Source organism: Eptesicus fuscus, chromosome 11 (genome assembly GCF_027574615.1).
Source record: "Eptesicus fuscus isolate TK198812 chromosome 11, DD_ASM_mEF_20220401, whole genome shotgun sequence".
Taxonomy (NCBI): Eukaryota; Metazoa; Chordata; class Mammalia; order Chiroptera; family Vespertilionidae; genus Eptesicus; species Eptesicus fuscus.
The window spans coordinates 80,840,586-80,859,257 of NC_072483.1; the positions used below are offsets into that span (position 1 = coordinate 80,840,586).

Below are 18,672 nucleotides of genomic sequence, written 5' to 3' on the forward strand. Positions count from 1 at the left end.
TTAACTTTTTTCCAAGCTTTCACCATTGAAAAATTATTATTATTTTTTTTAATTTAAGGCTTTAAGTTTATCCTCCTTTCACATTAAAGACAGGGGGAAAATTGTCAAAACCAAACACTAACATCATGAGCTTGGCACTTTAGTGATTAATTTGAAAGGGTGTCTACTTTCTTACATTATATACATATGTTTATAATGACAACAAAAGTATTTTAGAGAATTACCAGTACATGTATTTGCATTTACATAATTTTTGGGTTTTTAATATGGGTCATTTTGTTGTTGTGTGTTTCCCTCATCTTTTGTTTATTTTTGGTTTCAAAGCATTTTGTTTCAAACATTTCTTTCTCAAATTGCACCTGTTTTTTGCCCAAACTCCTTGTATCTGTGGCCACATCTGTCTTTTTTTAAACAAGCCCAACAATCACTGTACAACATGTTACAAGAAAGAAGGACAGAGACAAAGAAATGGCGAAAAGGAACCAAAAAGATGGGGAGCAAACAATGAACTCAAATTCACAGAGAACCTTTACAAGAAAAATATTTCAATACAGACAAGTGGACAGGATGTGTCAAAATCTCTTATTTCCATATTTACATTTATAAAAGAACTATACAATAGTATCCACGCTTAAGTCCCAGCTCCCGTGTCCCACGGCTGCCTGGTCCAAGAGAAAATGAATGGGAGAATGAATCAACAAGTGCAGGGAGTTGGTGGCCTGGTCTAGACTAGGGGGCGGGGCCAGGCAGCTTCCCCATGTTCACCTGTCATCTCCACCTTAGGAATTCAGTTGCAGGTCTGGCTGCGGATTGGCTTGCTAGCTGCTTGTTGTAGATATGCCATGCAGATTTTACCCTTTCGAAAATTAGATCTTCATGCCACTGGAGTGTGTCATTGGTAGGAAAAGAGAAAAGAAATCATGCCAGATCATTTAGAAGATATTAAGTGCCAGCAGGCTGAGGAAGAAAAAAAAAAGTCATTTGCTATCTTTAATGGTTCATTTATTGCACTTAATTTTTGTTGTTGTTATTCCTTCTTCCTTTAGAAAAAAAAAAAAGAGATTCTGAAACAGTTCATTTTAGAACATTGTCTTTTGCTCCCCTTTTATTGACAGGTGGTGGGAGGAGTTCTTTGAAATGATTTCCAAAAAGGACAGTTTTCTTTGACCTCATCCCGGTCACCCCAACTTGAGTTCTACAGTCATGACCACCCAGTGTTCTTGTTTACAGACTTAACAGTTCCGGCAACATTGCTGAAAGCGTGTCACGTCCAGAATCCAGCAGGGCGAGACGCCGTTCATCCGCCGCAGCTGACTCAGATGGGGCCTTGCTGACTGGGGTCAAACCTCCTCTTCTTGACATTTCTTCCCAAGTGCGTCAAAAGAAGATGCAAGCGGAGGGGAGGGGGGGAAATCCACAATATTAGTCAGATCACGATAAGAGGAGGGTGATGATAATGACAACACTAGTTCCAGAGCAAAGTAATCAACTCACACTGAGGCAGATTTTCCAAAATAACTCGAAATTGAAGCACAGAACCTCTTACACTTTGGAATGTCTTGACAACATCTCCACTAGAATACATTCATTTGTGAAGATCAAAAGAAGCTTGCAGTTGTTCATTTGAAATCACTGAAAGTCTCAGGAGCCCAATTTGTCTCTTATTTCAGAAGTAACTGACAGAGCTAATGGTAGCTGGATCAAAATTATTATATGGAGGGCTCTTCCATTTCGGGGGCTATTAGGACTCCGAAGGTCTTGTAGCTGATTCCTTCCAGGACCTGTGAGTTCAGTATCAGTGAATCAGCCTTTGCCAAGATGGCAAAACGCCTTGTTCTACTCAGTGATGTTGCTGCCTTGGCTGTGTGAGTTCTTACCACACTGTGGAACCAGCATTTTTCATGTCTAGAAAGTTGAGGATCAGAGTGCACAGGGAGATAGTACACTCTGAGGAGAATGGACACAGGCTCAGGTTAGTTAAGCAAATGCAGCAGATTAGCTTAGTTGAAAGAAACAAGTTAAAATGCCTCGCTCACAGTGTCCAGTCTCCTAAAAAAATGGTTCTGATGTTTCGAAAGATAAAAGAAAGAACCGGCAAGACACTTGTACAAGGCAACAAGAGTTGGTTGCAACCTCCCCATGGTCTGGTTTCATGTGGGGCATCAAGCAAAGAGGCTCATGCATTTAATCTGCGCACTGGGCGGGTGCAACGCTGCTGCCACCGAGGCATCATGCAAAACTGGAGACCGAGGAGTCCCCAGGAGGTCTCGTTCCCCTGCCCCTCACCGGGCAGCTGGATGCCCTTACAGCCCTAAGTACCAAGAGGATTACAGTATATTCCTCCTCACCTCTAGGTAATTTAAAATAAAAATAACACCAAAGTCCAAAGTTCAAAGTTTATCCTGCAAAGTTCTTAATTCCCCCAAGATGACCACTTTGATGCTTTTTTTTTGAACTATCACATATAAAAATCTTTAAAGAAAAATTTCCTTTTCTTTTTGAAAGTTTTCATTAAAACATCTTTAATGGCTTAAGCACATGGTTCATTGACCTAGCAGGTAATCCATTGCAGCAAACACTATTTCAACAGTGCTACTTCCTTTTCTTCGCTATCACCCACCACCTTACAACCCTCCTTTGAGTCAATATTCTCGAAAGCATGCATTGCTGATGCTGCCCTAGAAATAGAGATGAGACCAAGAGGGACATATCCCATAATGCATCTGTCCCTGAGTTTGCTCCAGAGCACAGGCAGTGCATCTACTATCCATGATCATAGCCCTTGAAGGTAAGTATATTAGGAACCACACTTCCAGTGAGTCAGGTGGGGGGAAACAGGGACTGCTTGACCTTGTAAAATGATCCTGAAGGACTACTAGTTAGCTATGCATTACTGGAACTCAAGAGAAATGTTAAACTAATGTCTTCTCAATTAAAATGAATGTAGAAGAAATATCAAGCTAACTATTGCTATGCAGGTAAATGACTATATTGCCCACATCTAAATTCCTTTATTCAAATGCAAGGAATGTCAGGTGAACAGTCATGCCCAAGGTCATAACTACAATCCAGTTCACTTCTAAACGGAGATATGAAATCCCACTTCAGCACGACATATAGGCAACCTCTGTGCTTCTTCCAAAAGTCAGTTTTTAAAGCTTAGATTGCATTTTTTTAAAAATAGAAACAATGTCCAACAGGGTGACTGGGTTCCCAGGCTGATCAGGAGGCTAAACCATGCTATTGAACCATGTACTTATCAGAAAATAGCATCTGCATACCAACGGGATTCAGGGGCCATATTTCCTCCCCGATGAGGACGAAAGGGACACTCCCATGGCAGGCTCACCGTGAGGGTCACTCACATATAAGCTGTAACCACCATGGGCTGCTGTACGTTGACAACTGCTTGTCCTGAATTTTCTAGATCTAAGTCTTTTTGTTCAATTGCAATGTGAGAGCACAACTATCGTAGGCATGTACTTATTGTTTTCCTTCCACGACTGTCTCACCTGAATATTCTCTGTTCACTAGGACTGTGAGGCAATTAACTTTCTCATCATAACCTGTAAGGTATTTCTGGATCATTATAAAATATTACCATAAACCACAAACCTTGCATTGACCCCGTTTTCATTAACTTTTACTACTTCTGAAAAACCTGTACTTTTGTCCACAATATATAGTATACACACATACATGTATACAAAATTAAAACAACTCTTCATCTTAACAACAACCATCTCAGACTGTAAAGACTTTAGATCTTTCAATGGTATATTGATCCACTGCTATCACCTTCTTATCTCTCCACAATGAGTCCTTGCCCACCCACCAAAAACCCCTCTCTTGACCCTTTCTAGGCAACCTTAGACTGAGTTCACTTCCCCAGGAGTTGAGTCAGGGGGCTGAACTCAGTCCTCCTGGCAACCTGAGAGAGAAACTGCCTAACACAGGAGCAGCGGGCACCGGGGGAATTTTGCACTGGGATCCGGTCATGGAATTCGGATAAGCAACAAGTCTGGTTATGCTCCTCATGGAAAGCCTGGGTAACATTGACCCCATTTCCTAACTCTGTAAAAACCAAAAGCAAATTTTAAAAAAGACATGTATTCTTTTGAGAAAATATAACTAGCAATATTAAGTTCCTTTCCAATTTCATCCAACTTGACATTCAAACAATTTAGTTAACTTCCCTTGTATTCATCCAGATGGGGTCCTTTAAGTTTTCATTTATGTGAGTACCTAAACAGTCTGTGCTTTACCATGGCCAGTGAAGTAAAACATGGGTCACACGGAACTGCTTACAAAGTCAGGCTCAGTAAGAATGTGTAACCCAAGAAACTTCCCATAGAAAAGAAATCACATATGATAATTACACTTACTAAATTAACTACTTTAATGTCAAGAGCAGCTCCACCAGGCCAGTATGGCCACTGCTGTCACTGAACCCCATGGAGAGAGCAAGTAGTGGGATAGTGGGACATGGGGAGGGGGTTCCACAGACTGAAACATTATGGCATAGTTGAAAGAACCCAACACTCATCCTAAAATCTTGTGATTTGCATTGTCACCAAACTATGTCACTGTTACCTACCTTCAAGTAATTTTTCTACTATCACCTAGAATTTCTCTTTCCTACAACCATCAACTATGGTGTTCATATATTTTATGTGCACATAAATGACCATAGCTCACATCAATTTTTCTGTATTCAGATTTAGGAATTGGCAGTTAAAAAGCCATGTGCAAGGTAATGACGGAAATTCTGTTCACTTTCAATGGAGATATGAAATGTTCTTTTCATAGAGAAGATGCTACTAAAATGACCCTTCATGTACATGATTTTTTCCAAAATCTAATAAAAGCAACAGCTCTAATGATCTAATCAAGTAGATTATTACACAACATTGGATAGAAGCCCCGAGTCCCCATGAGTCAGGACAGAGTTTGCAATCTTCTACACCACAGCATTAGTCTGTGTGTGTAGGTGTGGAGAGGATAAGGAGCATGGGGTGAGGGTAAATAAATGCAGATATGGGGAAATGTTGGACAAGTTGGTATGCCAAGAGCCTATATTTATTTTGCACAGGATGTCTCAGAGAACAATTCTAAAGACCCAAAAGACTGGAAATATACAGACTAAACCATCCCTTAGAAACCTCATACTTTCAGAGTATGAAATTAACTAAAGATATACTAAGGTATATCTACCACATTGCCCAATAGGTCAGGATATGGCAAATAAAATCATCTACCAAATAAAGCATTTTTTTTCTTTTCAGGAAGTCTATAACCTTGCCTATGAAAGTCTTATTCTCATTAAGCAAAGCTTTCAGACTCTATGACTCTGCTACGAAGAAGTAATATAAATTTATATTATTTTTGACCACAATAATCTTGATAAACCTTCACTATCACCTTACACACACAAAGGTACCTATACTCACACATGCACACACACTCACATGCACTCTTGCTTTTTACCACCTATTTCAGAGGAAATACGGTTTAAGAGGAAAAAACTATAAAAAACGGCCGAGTGTGTCAGGGGCCAAAGCATTGCTGTATTTCTCATTTGTACTTGAATGGGTCAGGCATGGCATGACCCTTCTTCCACGTCTACGTTACTCACAGTGTTCTGCCCAAGGACACGTGACGTTAGGAAAGAGCTGCACTTCCCCTGAGCAGTTCAGACATTTGGAAGTTTGTGTGCCCTCCAGTTCTGCAGGTTACTTTGTTAATGTCTCTTCTAGCAATAAAAACCTGGCTCAGGAGGGATGTCCAATAAAGGTATGTAGAGCGATCTTTCTTACAAACTATTTTTCAACTTCTGCTTCCAAAGGGAATCTCTTTAGTATTTTCATTGAACTCAATGAAAGACTCAAAGGCTTTCAGTTCAACTAGCAAATAATTATACTTCCAAAGCATGTCTGGATTAATCATCTCCCAAACTGCCCAGGTGGTGAGAAAACCTAAACTTGATCATTCAGCACCCACAGTCTTTTACTGCAAAGTCATAGATCTTTCATTCTGAATATAAACCACGTAGCTACTATTAAAGTTAAAAGCAAATTCAGATCCTCATGGAGCAACCAATAGCATGAAAAGCAGCAGCTTCTCTACATCTAAACTCCTAAAGTGACTTCACTTTTTTTTTTTTTCAGAACATAAAAAATTTACTTCACACTGTTCTACAATGTTTTTCTTCATTAAGGTCGTAGGGCACCGGAAGGGACACTGACCTAGCACAGCGGTACGCACCTGCGCAGCAATCCCACAGCTGTTTCTCACCTCACTCGATGCCCATCTCCCCACCCACCATTTCTGTTATGTTGATTAGACATCTCTCTCAGATTTAATTAATCTGAACAGGGCCTAATCCACTTATATACACAGTGATAAAAAAGGCTTTTCCATTTTTTTCCCCAAAGAAACATGCAATTCAAGCTGTGAGCTAGGCCAGGCCGCCGTTTTGAGGTCCTGCTACAGAATTGTGCTCTTATCTCCAAATGTTGAGATGGGAAATTTGATATTGCTTGCGGCTGGATGGCAAAGATGAACAGTAGGCTGTTTTCCAAGCCTGAGCATGAGCCAAATTTCTTTTCCTTGAGGCATATTTAAATGGGGGCATTATAAACTAGTGGATCATGGAACAACTGTCATGTACAGTGACTTGTTTACAGTAAGTAACAAGGCACTAAGAAATATTTGCGTGAATTAGGCCAGTCCAAACAAAAACATGTTATTCTGTCATGTGCCACATGAGTGACTCAGTATCTGGGCAATGTCTGGTTAATACTGTGATGAGAAATTCAAACATGAGTTGCCTATTGGGAGTGTGTTTTTGAAAACACATTGATGCCAAAACTAATGTTCCATCAAACAAGTTCAAGTTTATAAATCTCTCTGTGGAAAAGAGGTACTATTTGATAACAGCTTCCAAGTTGAAAACATTCAAAAACTTGCAGGCTTGAATTAATTTAAATCATCTTTTGGATTGTTTTTCTTTCACAATCAATTTCTAATCATAACATTTTAACTGGTTTAAGTAAACAGAATTCAGGACATCAAATATAAAACCGACTAAACTTCCTAATTAAGGCAATTATTCAGACAATTCAGGTCAAAAACATCCTTAATTGTGTAACCAGATGAAGGCGAAGTGGGCTTTGAATTTGGGCAATGGTCTTACTTCCCACTTAAATTTGTTTCTATAGACCCGATTGAAATGTAATTTATCACAAGGAATACTTCGCATAAGAGGTCTTATTTACAAATCGTGAGTCACCACAGCACGAAAAGCTATAGAAAGTAATAACCCAATGAATCTGAGGTATAGAAATACTGAATAAATTAGGTTTGAAGTTTTGGATTATTTGTGATTATCTGGCACATCTATTTAAATGAACTTAGTTCCGTGATCAATATACAATCCAAACTAAAAGGGTACTTACTATGAAGACACACCAGGCCTACCAGTCACGCCAACATTTGCAGTTAATTAGAAAATATTAAGTCTCACAAAACTACACTTTAAATTCCAATGTGAAACCAATTCAGGTGGTTAGGGAATTAATGGAAATATTTTTGAAAATCTGTTTTTATAAAATAATGAAGCTTTTAAAATCATAAAGCTACATACAGTATGATGTGTCATGATGAACAAATGGTTACTTGGGGTATGAAAATTTCAAAATGTCCATGGACTATAAACCAGTTTAAAACAGATACAAGGAGTTTATGTCCACCATTTCCGACTGCACAGTTTCCTCGCAGACCTGTGTATTAATAAATGTCTCTCAGAATGCTCGCCCCTAAAAGCTGACCGTCTTCTGTTAAAGAACTCCCACTTTTTCTCTTTAACCCAGTGCATGTGAATTCCTTTCACATTTCATGTTTCTCCACTTGCCTGAAGATGACATTGGTGTTTCCATGTTTCTTCTTTTCTGACCCGTTTGCGAATGAGATATTTTTCTCAGTCTTACTGTTAAAACTTGTAGCAGGAACTCAAAACTTGGTTATGTAAGCAGAAAAGAGAAGTGCCAGAGCCACTGAGAAGAAGGCATGCGGCGTTGCTTACTTAAATCCCCATCCTGTGCCCCCAAGGACAATAGCTGCTACCAGGATGGCACCAGCGATGGAGCCTATTATGAGATTGGTGGCACTAGGACCTGTGACAAAGGATCATGGGAAGAAAGTCATATGAGCCAACCACTTTCGTTACCACAAGGGAAAGGCAGTTGAGCGGTTTCAGGAAGTCAATACCCTGCATGAAAGATTGCTAAACACATAAATCACCTTTTTGACTTAGCTTAATTTCACTTTCCACGCTGTGGATAACGACTGCTGGGGTTTGAATGCCTTTACATCTGCAGCTTCTGCACCACTGACAATTAAGTTCCATTAAATCCACCTTTCGCAGAATTTGAAGCAAAGGGGCGCCAATTGCTGTCATTGCACGTCTTTCTTCTCCTCCCCTTTCCCAATACCATGAATCAAACAAGTAAAAGAGCGCATAAAGAACGCGATTGCATTAGAACTAGCTCAATCTGCTGGCAAACGAGGGCATGAAAAGGAAATATTCTACTGAAGTGTTCTTTCAAGCAGCACATAAAGTTGTCTGAATGCTACACGTTTTATGCCCCACTGGGAGACAGTTAAAATTCAGAAGTCAGAAGGAGGTTACCAATAAAGATCTGGCTTGGAAGTCTTGTTCTCAAAGATATATTTCTTCACTGCACAGATCCAGGCAGTGTTTAAACAGCAGCACGGGCTTCCAGAGGCAAGATATAAAGAACGTATAAAACTCATTGGGTGATTTTGGGGAAATGAAAAAAGAAAGTGGAGTTTCCAGTGTTTGAGGGAGAGTTGGTATTACAGTGTATTCTCTCCACTCACATGGGAAACACCTGGGCTCACTCTTTTTCCATGTAAGCAACATTCACTTTAGTATGAGAATTATTTTAAGTATCACATCGTACAGGATGCTAATATGCAGGTACAGCGCCCTATGTCCCTGTTCCCAAGGTCACAGGGCCCATTTTGCTAGCTCGCCTGAAATCCTCGGGTTTGTGTGTGCGTTCATTGCTGTGTAAAAGATTCTCTTTTCTGCTCACATCAGTGCCCTCGACTGTGTACATAAATGGATGCCACTTTCAGCAGCAATGAAATTGTGTGCCGCATTATGTTTTCACTCAGAGACCACCCGGTGCTTGTGGGCGCGAGGAAAGGTGGATGGGGGTTACAATGGGCATCTCAGGGATGAGTTCTCTTGGGGCTCCCGGGTTTGGACACACCCTTAACACTAACTACTGAGGTTCTACAGAATGCAAATCTCAGTGGCCTTTAGAGATACAGCCATAATAATAAATAATAATGAGAGCCGCCAAAGCTGGTTAACTACTATTCACTGTCCTGACGATGTGGGCGCACTTTTAAGCACTTGGCATTATTATCTCATCTGATCCTCACCAAACCCTAAGAGGTAGGGACTATGACTACCCTTGTTTAACAGATGGAGAAATAGAGGGCTTCTAGAAGTCAACAGGTGACAGAGGCAAGATTTGAACCCAGATGTGTTTAACTCTTAAGTTTATGGGATACACCAAGGGGCAGCACACTACATCCCACCAGCCAAATCTGGCCCTGCTGACTGTTTTTGCAAAGAAGCTTTATTGGGACACAGCTAATTCATCCCCATGCGGTTTACAGCTGCTTTTAGGCTAAGAGAGCAAAGTCACAAGGTTGGGACAGACATCCTGTCGCCGGCAAAGCCAAAACTATTTACCATCTGCCCTGTTACAGAGTTTGCTAACCCCTCCACTAAAGCAACATTATTCCATGTATACGTGTTTCCTCCGCAAAGCTTAATAGGGACTCAAATTTTAAAACACTTAAAAATATTTATATTACCATGTACAGAATGTATGCTTTAGACACGATTTGCACCTTACTGGCTCAGAAAACAGGCTGGAATTAGAATAAATACATAACCCCTGAGAATTAATTCCTGATTTACAATGATAAACTAAGGAGTGGAAACAAAAGCAAAACAAAACAAGGCCTGTGTCCTTGGAATCCTTAGTGACCAAATGACATTACAACTGCCGGTCAAACTAGGAGGCATTAAAACTACATTGTACTATGTGGATTTTATTTTATTTTTTAACTAGTATTTACTATTTGCTAAATTTAACTGTATTTACTATTTTAGCAACTCTGGCAAAATTTAGAATTTAAAGGGAAAAAATCAGTAAACTAATAGACAACAACAGTGTATACACCAAGAATAATAACATCTATTTTTCGAAAAAATATATATACATGTATACAGACTTACCTGTCACAACCAGAAATAGCCACAAACCAACAACACTGGAAGGGAAGGAGGACAAGGACTGTGCTTTACAACAAAGCTCCCGGATCCTGCCTAGCTCTAAGACTCAAAGGGAACATTATTAAAGTTCACCCCTTCCCTTAGCACAGTCAATAAATTACATTTAAAAAATGGAATTGGAATGGCTTTTAAAAAATGACCTTTCTTCCCAGGAGGAATTTCACATAAATGTGTGTGTGGAATTTCCCCCTGGAAAAGGAATGTTACTTCTATATCTAATCCAGTCAACAGACCCACGTGAAGTTTTATAGAAGTTTGTTTTCTAGAAATATTTTACTTCTCGTATAGTTTATTTTCTAACAGAGATGGAGAAACAAAATATATTTTCAAGGACTTCTAGCTTCCCCGGGGTTAACTAGCTTCACAGTCCATACTGATGGGATGTGAGTTACAAGATCCACGTCTAGTCAAAGCCCTTCAACCCAGGTGAGATTTAGGGAATCAACACCACCTGTGACCTACGGACCTCCCTCTTCATGCTATTTCTTTCCAGCCCTGGGCCTCCCAGACCCAGTCTGAAAGGAGAACATCTGTGTGCTGCCACCAATGGGACTAAGGAGAACCGTGAGTGATGTCCTCAACATGCCTATGGTTTGGTCTGATTGAGTGGAGGTTGCCTGGCGATTCCTTGAGATACTAGCAATTTGTTCCTGGGCCACTGTGAGTGTTAACATCACCACAGTGAGCAGAAAAGACAGCATGCGAAGGAGTTTTTGTAATTTGTAAATGCTCTCTCTGAAATTAGAGGGGGGAAATCACAATAATCTTTTAGTCTACATGCACATTGGCAATCTCATGGAAGCAATAGCCCATGGAGAACTGACAGCTATTCTGAGGATATAGATCAAGTGCAGAGCAACCTAAATAGAGGCACCAGGAGTGCTCAATGGGCAAGTGCATGCAGGCCACGTATTTATACTCTGGCTCCTCAAAAGACAAACCCACCAGGTAATTTGCAACTGCTCCCTTAAAGTTTTGCAAGTTTGGATTAAATGTCTCTTCATTCTTAATGCTGTTTGCTCCCAAATATTTATGTAAATATCAAATTGGAATTATTAACCTATTTTATTAAAAAAGAGGCAATGTCCTAAGTATTTTCTTTGTAAAAACAAGCTGAAGCTTCCTTTAGCCCTCTCAATCAATGGAGAAAATATTAGTGGCTATCATTCAGATTACCCTTAAAAAGAGCTACAACTGTTCATAATTCCTAATTGTCTAGGTGAATCTATTTGACTGGTGATGATTCAATTCGTCATAAGAGTCCTAATAAAACACTTCCATAAAAGCATTTTTGCCAATAAATAGTAAAAAAAATAAAATAAAAGTCTGTATCTTAGCATTACTTTTCCTCAAGTGGAGAAGCAACGGAAGCTTTTGGACCATGGCCTCCACGGTGAAGACATCATAAGCACCCAGGATTACGTCATGCCCCACATTGTTCCAGACAGGAGAAGGTTCTCCACGACACGAGAAAACCACACGACACAAACACGTCCAAATCACAGCACAAGTAGCACCACCACGGGCAACACATCAACGAGACAACACGGGGGAGTCAGGGGTCGAGGGTCAGCTCACACATCGGGAACCAAACGGAAACACTCTGAAACTCAAAAAGATGCTTACTCTATTCCCCACCCCGTGCCTCCAAAAATCACCCCCAGGGCCAGAATGGTGCCTGCCACAGCACCTATTAGCCTGCTTGTGGCCAGGTTCACTGTGTGGAGGGAAAAACGGAGATTTTTTTTTAAACAAAACAAAACAAAAAAATTGATCACACACTGATTTCACTAACGTACAAAATCATCTATTCAGGAAATGCTTTGAAAGTCAGTTATATATTAAAATTTTTTTTGCTTATTAAGCTCTACATTCACTCTGAAAATATTCAAGGATAATCTTGTATTTACTTTCCAACTCCAAAAACTGTAGTTAAATACATAATGTCTTACACTTTTACACAAAGAAATAATCCAATTGGAGTTACAGTTCCTATAAGGAGTGAAGTGAAATTAAAATGTAATTTAAACTGCCGAGCAACAAATCTGTTTTCTAATTCAAAAGTTATAAACCATTAGTATACTTTTTAAAAAATCCTCAAACTATAAAATATGCCTAAGAAGCTATATATTTTTTTAAAATCTAAAACCTACACTATTCTGTGGAAATCCTTACATGTTTAAAAAGAGAGTACCTTTAAAATGAAACGCATTGTTACCCAGGAAGTTATTTTACCTGGAAAAGTACATTTCAAATAACTCCACAATGTTTGGACATTTAGATTTTTGTTTATAGTCTGCAGTGTATAAACTTGGCACTGAGAGGAAGTAAGGGTCCCTGGGAAAGTGTATTCATTGCTTCAAACTATGGAGTGGTCAATAACTGGGGAGAACTCAATGCCTGCACATCACTGCTTCTGCGTACAGCTTTCGTTGCAAAACGGGACTGGAATAAGCCCAAGTTCCCCAGGTTCTCTCTGCACAGGCAAGAAAGAAGTTTAGTGTTGAAGTAAGAAGGCAGAATATTTATGGTTGAGTGTGTCTGTGCATCTGTATGTGCCTGCGAACGGGACATATAAGCACTTGATCTCACATTCCAAGGGAATCACAAGTACTGGCTTCATGTCACTTCACCAATGAAAACAGAGATTAGCTTCCACAAGGCAGCACTCACACAGGCTGTGCCATGAGACGCAGTGAAACAAGCAAAGAGCCGCAACTGGAAGTTGCAAGTTCTTACTAATAAGGCTTAACATTGGGATCACTGACCTTTTTAGCTAAATATTCTCCCAAAGGATCTCGAGAGAACCTTAGATCTCTAACCCACGTGAGCAACTGCACAATTGCTTTATTTTACCACAGGGCAAATCATATGAGTGAGAGATTCTAGTTTCATCATTAGCTAAGTTCAACCTGAGTTGTTCTTGAAAACAAAACAAAAAAAGATGGGAGCACAACAGAAAACAGAGGAAGGCTACTACTGAGAGCACGGAGGGGAAAGGAAAAAAGACCAACATCTAAGGTGGTAATTTTTTCCAAATATGGCAATACATAATACAAAATAACCTAAATTCTAGCTCAGATTTCCAAATTGTAGAGGCAAATACTGGGATAAAAGCTATGCCAGATATAATGCCTCATTTTTTTTAAGACCTCAGAAAATCATTGCTTTCAGAATACTAAATTAACTAGGATATATATGTGTATATATATATATATATATATTTTTTTTTTTTGCTTAAGTTTTAGGCATTGGCTCTCAGAGCCAAAATACACAAGAGTCCTATTAACTCTTTAATCTTTATATAAGCCACATGCAAAGTTATAGGAAACACACACTCCTGTGAAACGTGATGCTGAGTAAAAATTTAATATTTTTAAAATTATAGTAACTATGAATGATGAAATAACTAGTTAGTAAGGCTTTTATATTTGCTAAGGATGTGATTTATTACTGCTGAATCAAGAGAATAAGGCAATTCACCATGTAAGTGTTAGAAACACAACGAGAGGAACAAGGTATTTCTACAGATGCTTCAAATACGCATCCAAAATAAACAGATATAATGTATAACCTCCACCGATCAAGAATAATCATTTCCAAATTCTTAACTGATAAGTAGGTATCCTTAACACCAAAGCAAGATAAAAGTGGGGAAAATAGCTTTTTCAAAAGTATCCTTTCCCCTCCTTGTTCTCCCTGCCTCCCGTGACTTTAAAGTCTACTATATTGAAAATATACAAATTCCACTTAATTCTTTATCAGGATACTTAGCAGGGTTATCTCTTCAGTTTGTAGTTTCTCAATCTGTTTTCAAACTGACATGAACGAATGGCGTGGCTCACAGGTGGGTAGGTTTTGACAGGGGCCACACTTGCAAACTTAGGCCTCAGCACTTCTGCACAGCTAAAAAGAACTTATCATCTCATTGGAAAGACATTCCTTGGACCTTTGGAGACGTATACTCTGGTTTTCTGTACTAATTTACTTCTTATGTAACTGTATTTGTTCATTCATTCACTTACTCATTCATTCTCTACTACATGCCTTTTTCTCCCAGGAACTATGCTGGGTGCTAACCTTCATCCCACCAAACCTGAAGATGGAACTCTTAAAGATTCTAGCTAAGAACACAATCAGCATATCAGGAACTGAACTTTGCTCCCTAACTCTTTGACACACTTACCTCTCATTGTAACTTGGTTGATTGTGGAAACTGTTTATTACCTAGCAGTATGTTTTCATGTTTGTTTATTTATTTCTGTTGTTTGTTGGTTTATTATTATCACTTTTAGTCTTGGCCCCTGCTATCTAGGTTCATATGTGCTAAAAGGTAGAATTTTTGACAAGTATATAGTATCGAGAATAAAACAATGAATTTTCTTTTTTTTTAAATTTCTATTTGATATGTAGAAGTCTTCCACAGACAGGGCATGCTTCAGACATTTTGACATTGTGTTTTAAAAACTGAGTGGTTGGTTTTTTTTCTTTTCTTACTTTTAGAGAGTTTCTGAAACAGGAAGGTGCATTATTTAGTTCATATGATTCCAATGAGCCAAAAGGAGCTATAATCCTACATCCCTTAATACTTAAAAGACAGGAGGCATCAAAGCCATCGTTTATACTCTGTGGACCAAAGTTCTTTCTTCATCATTTTCCTAAAATTTAAGATTAGAAATAAATACTAAATATACTCTTTATACCTTAAGAGTATCATATTGACATGACAAATAGATAGTTTATCTAGCTCTATATTTCAGTATGTCAGACATACACTCAAGTCCTCTCACTCTTTTCCAGGAAATAATAATAATAATAAGTACATTTGGGAATACACAGGGACAAATATCTAAAGGAATGAAAAATAAATTAATTTATATAAGAATATTAATTCAGTCAGTTTAGCTGTCAATAAAAATATCATGGCATTTTTCCGTACCCAAACAAAATAAAACTCAGAGTTATTGAAAAATTTTAAAATTTGTTAAACCCTTATGTTAATGATGAGGCTATTGTTAGTGAAAAAAATACCTAAGTGAGATATAAATATACATGAGCATAATCACATATGATAACCATAACATCTCATATAAAATCACAGATTTGTACACTCACAAAGAAACTCAGCTTTTAAATAGACATATGCAAAAGGTAAATATTAACTAATACTCCTCAACCTATTAAGACAGAAATTATTGTTTTCAAAATACTAAATGCTAGTACGTACTGGGTCAGCTAAGCTTAATCATTACCTGGTTATTGTTTCACCCTTTCTACTTATTCCTGTGCTATAAGAACCAGCATAATAAGTTAATACATACTCAGCTTTAAATGAGGCAGTGTGCAATAACAGAAAACGCCCTGGGCTCAAGATCAGGTCATCTACATTTTATTCCTGGCTCTGCCCCTAACTCTGTGTTAACCCTGATAACTAAGTTAGTTTTCTCATCTGTAAAACAATGGGTCTGAACTAAACTGCCACCAAGGCCTTTCTATCTCTGATTTAATGACTATGGTCATGATGGGAGGGTCTGAACAGTGCTCCCAGGAAGGCTCTCTGTCCTTCCATGTCAATGAAAGTATGTGACAGGGTCCAGTATCCTCTCTTCCCTCCTATAATGGTGATGTAAACCAGCCAATGAAGAAAGTTCCATTATATTCCATAATCAGCACCATGCAAAAATGCCTACAAATTGACAAAATGGGTACTTGACTTGGTTCTCCCCACAGCAGGTGAGAATCCTAGGTCCCTTAAACACAGTTCAAATGTATGCTCCCCTTGCAGAACAAACTAGAATAATATCTTCCAGTGAGTTCAGTGGAAGCAAGCTGGGAGAAGAGGGCCCAGAAGAACCTTTGTATGTAAAATAAATAGCAATGCAAAAATAATAAAGTGATATGTAATGAAAAGTCTTTTTTTTTTTTTCAAATCAGTGTTCACATTGTTTTTGCTTTGAGATCCTATCTCTTCCTTTTTAATATCTTTTATTTGAGAAGTTGGAACAAATTATTTAGCGTGCTTTAATCAGTGGGTGAAAGTGGACAATGTTAGCTTGTGCAGAGTGACTGAAATGGCAATACTTTTATCTGTGTTTTTAGTTCCTACCCAGATGGAGAGGTTGAGTTTTTAATTCTTCCAGGAATTTGTAATTAAAATGAAGGAAATATCCAAAACACATTGGTTCCTTTCTGACAGCCTCCATTCAATAGAAACCATCACAGAATTCACCTATATTTTTACTAATTTGGTCTTGATCTAAAGGGCTGTAGTTGGGTACAACTTCTCTTTTTATGCCAGTGTTCATTATTTAAAAAAATAAAAGGCAATAGTTTCAATTTGCTTCTTGATATTTTTTCTCCACAACAAGGAAGTACAATGAAATTAGATAAAACTATGTTGTTGTTTTTTAATTCTGTCTCACTGTATCTATACAGAAAATCCTTCATCTAATGGATATGACCGGCCTGATTACTGTGGGTGCTGCTCACTGTATATGGCAAGCATTTGGAGAGGACCCAAACACAAAATTCAGTAAAGCAAGTGCCAGTCAAACCAATTCAATCTTGAGAAAGAACATTCAGCATTCAGCTAAGGAGAAAAACCTTTAGCTCCTCACACAGATGCTGAACCCACAGTTAAGAAAGTAAATGATTGGAGGAAGCATTAGAGATCTTGCTTCCTGGCAAGTGTCATCAGTTTGGCTAAAATAAACTCTTATAAAGAATTTTTTTAAAAAAGAAAGTACTGTTTTAACATATCTTGAGTTCATTACCCATTACTCTTTCTCAAGGCAATATAACACATGGATACTGCTAAGCTGGAAATCAGCACTACTATGCAGCATTTCATTTATTTTACATATTCCCAAAAGGAAGGGATGTAACATTTATTGAGGGCCTACTATGGGCCGAGGATGTGCTTGTCTTTTAAATAGTTGACACTCAATAAATATTTGCTATCTGGATAAAAATATAAATGCATAGTTTCTCTCTCATCATCTTGTCTGAACCAGAATATCAAAAATAAAATCATAAAGCCTACAACAAAGTGTTATAGTTTTGATTTCTGGTATTCCCCATTTTACTAATATATCAGCTGATCTTTCGATAGAGGCTGCAAAGACATAAAGATAAAGCTATTATTTAGTGTACTATTATTGTTTGACTTTTCTGGAAATCTAATAATAACTGTTCTTCACATATGTATCAATTGCTGGCTTTTTTTTTCAGTTTAATGAAGATTACTAGAGATCACAAGAATTTTAACAATTTTAGAACCCATGGTTATGTTACCCTTACTCTAGTGACTCCACTGACTTCGGTAAGAATGGGGGAAAAATACAACAGGAACAAAATATGCCAGAATGCTTACGTTGACCACCTCTGAGTTGTGGAATGAAGAGTGATTTTTACTTTTTTTTTTCATCTTTTCTGTATTTTCAAAATTTTCTACAATAAACATGTATTATTTGAATGATCAAAAAGGTTATCTTTAAAGATATTGTAGAATAGCACCGCATTAAATACAAAGAAACAAAACAAATACTGCTTGAGTATCTTCTTCTCTAGAATGGAACTGTTCACTTTATGCCTCCAATTAAGTTTTCTAGGTCTGGGCGAGTGCAGGAATGAGGAGTAGAGTCAAGCAATTAATAATCCCTTACCCTACCTAATGAAAAAGGCAGAACCTAGGGCAACTGAACTCTGCTCCTCTGCTCAGGCACGTTTATTTTATACTTTCCTGGAGGAAAGAGCATCTAGATATTTAAGAGAATCACAAGGATGCTATGGAGAGAAAATTTGGAAAAAATGAACCTCTGCATCTCTTGTCCTAGTCTAAATCTTCTCTACATCTAACTTCTGAAGGTGGATCTAAGAATTTTTTTGTTTAAGTTTCAAAGTAACAAAAGACTACATGTAAAAGTGGAATTGGCTCCTTTTTAGTAATAGAAGAAGAACAGAAATAGATTGTGAGGGTGTGATTATGATTCTTATCGCATTTTAATATCATGGGCATATTAAGCAAATGTATGAAAAGTATTTTAATACACCCACTATTACTGAACATTCAGCGTGCACTTGAATCAGCCTAAATCTCTTCAGGAATTGAGGGCTATAGAGCTTCATATGCTTTTGAAGTTGTATTTTCCCCATATGAGCAATAATGACATTCAGAGAGTTTAAATGAGCTTTTATCCCAAACTAAGCAGATCAAAACGACACTATTTCTCTATGTGTTTTTCCTACCTGCAGGAAAAAGGCATGATCGTTAT

At 38.1% G+C, this 18,672-nt stretch overlaps 1 protein-coding gene across 1 annotated transcript in view; it reads right to left on the reverse strand.

Annotated features, from left to right (window-relative positions):
* Positions 1 to 1,097: 1,097 nt before the first annotated feature.
* The window catches only part of ADAM23 (ADAM metallopeptidase domain 23), a 147,807-nt gene continuing 130,232 nt past the window's right edge, over positions 1,098 to 18,672 (reverse strand). The window contains exons 25-26 of the mRNA XM_008145240.3: positions 8,084 to 8,174; positions 1,098 to 1,364 (exon numbers count right to left, since the gene is read on the reverse strand). Coding sequence (XP_008143462.2) covers positions 1,316 to 1,364; positions 8,084 to 8,174 — 140 coding nt within the window. The 3' untranslated portion in view covers positions 1,098 to 1,315. The remainder of the gene's footprint in view (positions 1,365 to 8,083; positions 8,175 to 18,672) is intronic.